General features: G+C 33.9%; 1 protein-coding gene across 1 annotated transcript; it reads left to right on the top strand.

Moving 5' to 3' along the window:
• The first annotated feature begins 1,365 nt into the window (after positions 1-1,365).
• Positions 1,366-1,788, top strand: LOC122601222 (uncharacterized mitochondrial protein AtMg00240-like). Its single transcript, XM_043773986.1, has one exon. It carries the CDS (start codon positions 1,366-1,368, stop codon positions 1,786-1,788), a length of 423 nt encoding a protein of 140 aa, XP_043629921.1.
• The last annotated feature ends 3,564 nt before the right edge of the window (positions 1,789-5,352 follow it).

Genomic DNA, 5,352 nt, shown 5'->3' with positions numbered 1-5,352 from the left:
ACTTTTTAACCAAATTAATTAAGAAAAAAAATATAAAAACCTTGACACTAAATTGTATACATCTACAAAACTACAATGTTAAACTAAAAAAATCGACGTTTGTTATAATGTCATAATTTCTAGCTATCATGCCCCTCTACATCAAGGGTCTCCTATCTTGTTTAACTATGATGATGTTTTTACGTCCTTTAATGATCCTATTTCTTTTGGTGTAGGTAGTTCAGAAGTAGACGATGTTGTTCTGCTCTGTGATGAAAACATTGGTACTAACCCAGTGACCGCTTCAGAGACTTCTACTGCTACATCATCAAAGGTAAATGAACAGAATATAAAAGACGTTAGTAATGCAATTAAGTCACCAGAGCTTCAGTCGAATTCTAGTAATAACAGTGCAGATGGTTTATCAAAGGATACTGAAGATGCAATTACACGAGAATCGGAACTAGTTACTCCACTACCTCAAAGTTCAAACAGTGATGGAGAAATAGGTTCGAGTTTAGGTGTCAATCTTCAAGTTAACAATGTGACACAGCACAAAGTCAACAAGTATCATCCAGTTGAGGATATCATTGGTGAACCAAGTTCAAGGGTTTAGAGAAGAGCACTGATTAACAAACCTGTTGGTTTATTCGCAGAGATGAAAGAAACCGGTATAGTTGATGAATGTAAGTTCGGCTGTTTTGTTTCTCAAGAAGCGCCAAGTAACATTCAAATGGATTTAAAAGATCCATCTTGGGTTAAAGCAATGCAAGCATGAACTATTCCAGTTTGATAAACTTCAGGCATGAGAGTTAGTTGATTTACCTTTGGGAGAATATCCTTTCGGCACCAGATGGGTTTTTAGGTGCAAGAAGGATGAATAGGGCATTGTGACACGAAATAAGGCTTGGTTAGTTGTTCAAGGTTTTGCTCAACAGGAAGGGCTGGACTACACTGAGGTGTTTGCACCGATTGCTAGGTTAGAGGCTATTCGTTTGTTTCTAGCATTTGCTGCCTTCTTATACGGTACCGTCCATGAATTAGTGTATGTTACTCAACCGCCAGGGTTTGAAGATCCAGATTATCATGATAGAGTTTATCGACTGAATAAGGCATTATACGGATTACATGAAGCACCCAGCGCATGGTACGACAAGCTGTCAAAGCATCTTCTTGAGAAAGGATTTGAAAGAGGATTGATCGATAGTACGTTGTTTACAAAAAGGAAAGAAGATTATGAAAGGGACATTTGAAATGAGTGTTATGGGAGTGATGAACTTCTTTTTGGGTTTGTAGGTTGAACAGACTAAGGACAGATTCTTCTTTCATCAGACGAAGTATGCTCAAGACATTTTGAAGCGATTTGGAATGGAAGATACTTGACCGATGGATACTTCTATACAAAAGAACCATCAACTTGGGATGTTTTCTCTTAATGATCCAGAAGTTGATCCTACTCGTTACAAGGCCATGATAGGTTCCTTGATGTATCTTACATCATCAAGACCGGATATCATGTTTGCGGTTTGTTTGTGTGCTCGTTATCAGTCCTATCCCAGTGAAAGCCATATGAAAACTGTTAAGCGGATTCTTCGTTACCTCAAAGGGCAACCAGTGCTTGGTCTTTGGTATTTGATTGGGGGAGAGTTTGAGTTCGTCGCTTATACAGATGCTGACTATGGCGGCTGCAACTTTGATAGGAAATCGACTTCAGGTGGATGTCAGTTCCTAGGGGGAAACTGGTGTCTTGGCAATGTAAAAAGCAGAGTTCTATTGCAATCTCGTCTTGCGAAGCGGAATACATGGTAGCTGGTGGATGTTGTTCATAGGTTCTATGGATTTAGCAACAACTATGTGATTACGGTCAGAATTTCCGTTGTACCCCCATAAAGATAGACAATGAATCCATTATTTCCATTACCAATAATCTTGTTAAGCACAGTAGGACTAAGCACATAGATATAAGGTTTCATTATATTCGTGATTGTGCTGAAGAGAAATTAATAGTCCTAAAAAAGGTGTCGAGTGACTTTAATTTAGCTAATCTATTCACTAAGCCTCTCGACCGAACTCGTTTTGAGTTGCTAGTCCAACTGATTGCAATGAGAAATCTATAGTGATATTGTCTCTCAAAAGGAACTTTGTAAAATGTGTCTGTGTTTGTGTCGTTCATGTGCGTCATATAGTGTCAGAAAAACAAAATAAAAACCAGAAAAATCAGAAAAGAAAAAGAAAATGATAAATAGAATAAGGTCAATACTTTAGCTTTTAAGCCTACTTAATTGTACTTTAAATTGCTTAGTTCAGTCAGACCATTATATGATGTATCGGTAGGCACAAAGTACCAAGGTTTACTTATAATCTGAACTATGGGAAACATATTTTGATATATGGCTGAGAGTGCCTGCTCTTCATGGATATGTATTGAGTCCGGTCCTTAAATCTTACGAAAGATCTTGCATTGTAATTTTGTATATTTGGTCTCTATATAGAAGGTCTCGGATACATACATGTGTATGTATTTCTTATCGATGTATATTTGTGACAAGATATCTAATATCTTACTAATCTTTTGAAAATTATAGAGCTATGTGACCTTAGAGATTCGAACAAGTAAATCCTTAGGGTGTCTTTGTATATCTAGCCTACCTAAAGCTTGCAACTTGGGATAGGTTGTTAGAAAGTTTGCTACACGAGTCTCATCGAAAGTCACGGGTTTTCATAAGCGTTTTAAAATGATGACACAAATATGCAAGTACTTAACATTATGCAATGTTGGGTATAATTTTGTACGTAAGTCAAGTTATGTTGCTTTGCGTGTTAGAAATCACCGACCTATCACCGACTTGATTCTTAAAGGCTTTCTTCCTATACTCACCAAATGTCTTAATCTTAGTGCTTGTGTCAATTGTGGGAGTATATCTGAATGTGGGTCACTTAAGTTCGCAAACTTGATTAAGTGGCATATTAGGCTACTCAGGTTACATGGTGACTGTCATTGGCCAGGGTATGCTGAAAGTGTTACAACCAAAAGGAAACTGAAAGTACCGAGTGCTTAAGAGGACAAACATATTGGTAATCATTGATGGATCACTATTCATCTATATCATATTATAAAGCAAATAAGGTTTTAAAATTTAACTTTCAATTTCAACAATGTACACATGATAATGCATGATGTACCATACATTAATATCCCACAACTTTAATCTTTCATTTTCATCTCTCTCCTAAAATATCAAGCACTCATTTTTTCTTCTCTCTTCCATAAATGATTTTATTCATCTAATTTATTCAAAAAATCTTTTATCTCAAAAACCTTACATCGATAAATCATAATAATTATAAGGGTGTTCTTAAAATTTCATGTTCTTTCATTAGAGATGTCATTCGATATACTTTTGACAAATTTTTAAATCTGAGAACGGAGCCCGTACGACTAAGACAATTGGCTATCACACTCTATGACCTATCATCTCTTATGACCTATCACACTCTATGACCTATCACCCCCACCATCTCAACGCCGCTAACTCCAACGCGCGGGTACCATTCTCGTAACTAATAATAAAAGAATCATTTCTCATATGTAGGCCTATGTAGCATGCTAAGCTGATCTAATCTGCAGTAGCTTTAGCTCTTGTAACTATTTTTTTTGTTTATGTTCAGCGTATGTGTGTGCATTATGTTTTTCGTGAAATGTTTGATTTTTATTTATTGTATTGGTTAAATAAAAGTTCTTATTGCACGAGAGATAAAGCCAGGAAAGAATCTAGTTTCCAAGGGGGCTCAATTACGTACTGTGGAAGACTGAATAAACAAGTAGGGTAGTTAAGCAATAGTGTGGTGATCAAAAGCTAAAAGAAAGTGTGTCATAAATAACAAAATATGAGTTTAAGGAAAAGAACACAGAGTTGTTGATTTTAGTAGACAAATATTGAGTTAATGCCTATTTCATTGATTTTTATAAAGAAGATTTTCAGTAGAATGAACACAGAGTTGTTCATAATTTGAATTTGATCTTTAAAGGACTTTTGTTTGAATTACAAAGATTTGAAAAGGTTATTTAAAATGATTTTGTTTAAGTCTGAAAGTGCATATAGTGAATTATTTGACCTTAAAGTTATCTAGGTTTATAATAGACTTTATTTTATCCTGCAAATTCATAGAATTCTCCAGATTGTATTTTCTTACTTTGAGAAGATTTTTTTTTTTTTTTTTTGTAAAGTTGAGCAGATTGTGTAGGACAACCTACAAATCTACCCAGAGTTGTTCATATTTTGAATTTAATCGTTAAAGGACTTTTGTTTGAATTAAAAAGATTTGAATTTTCTGTTTCATGATTGAAAAGGTTATTTAAAATGATTTTGTTTAAGTCTAAAAGTGCATACAATGAATTATTTGACATTAAAGTTATCTAGGTTTATAATAGACTGTTAAGTATATTTATTTTATCCTGCAAATTCATAGAATTCTCCAGATTGTATTTTATTACTTTGAAAAGATTTGATTTTTTTTTATAAAGATGAGCAGATTGTGCTGGATAACCTACAAATCTACCCATTATAGAGCAAGATTTGTGTTATTTTCTCGAATGCGTAAGGAAGACAACTGCAGATAACATAAGTCATTCCAAGTTTGATTAAGATGTATACTAGTTTGATGAGGGAATCATATGAGTATTTACATCTGGTCTCACAAATACGACGAAATCATATAGATTAGGTCGATTCTTAGAACCTTGAGATCTAGATAATATGTTAAGGTTCTAGATTTATTTTAGTCGACGAACAAACAATAGGTTTGTAGGTCATTTATGTTGAACAATGAGACAGTGTTCTCAAAGTTTGTTAATTATATTATAGTTCTAGACTAGGATAATGTCATATAGGTTTTTATGACTTATGGTGGTGAAGAATAACTAAATTTGGAGAAGAAAATAAAAAATGTAGTTTTAAATTAAGTCATTGCTATCATGTATTGTAGTGATCACAAAATGGAGAATGACATTATTATCTTGATTTTGTTATGAGCTTGAATGTGCAGGTGTGAGCACAAGAAGCTGAATTTTATATGTTTGATCTGAAGACTTTGATCATGGTTCATGGAGATATGAAGTGCTTAATCAATATTGTGAAATATTTGAAATTGATATGACATAATGAGCGTTTATGTTCATAAGATTTTTTGAATACTTTTGTTAAATCATAGTTATGTATCCCAATCATAAATTGAGGAGGAGTACATAAGAATGATTATTGTTATCTTTATTAGTCATAGTTATGTATCTCAGTCATAAAGTGAGGGGAGTACATAAGAATAATTGTTTCTATAATGATTAGTCATAGTTATACACCCTGGTCATAAAATTGA

Source organism: Erigeron canadensis, chromosome 5, assembly GCF_010389155.1.
Source record: "Erigeron canadensis isolate Cc75 chromosome 5, C_canadensis_v1, whole genome shotgun sequence".
Classification (NCBI taxonomy): domain Eukaryota; kingdom Viridiplantae; phylum Streptophyta; class Magnoliopsida; order Asterales; family Asteraceae; genus Erigeron; species Erigeron canadensis.
Note: the sequence above shows the minus strand (reverse complement) of the source record. Positions and strands in the feature narration are given on the sequence as shown.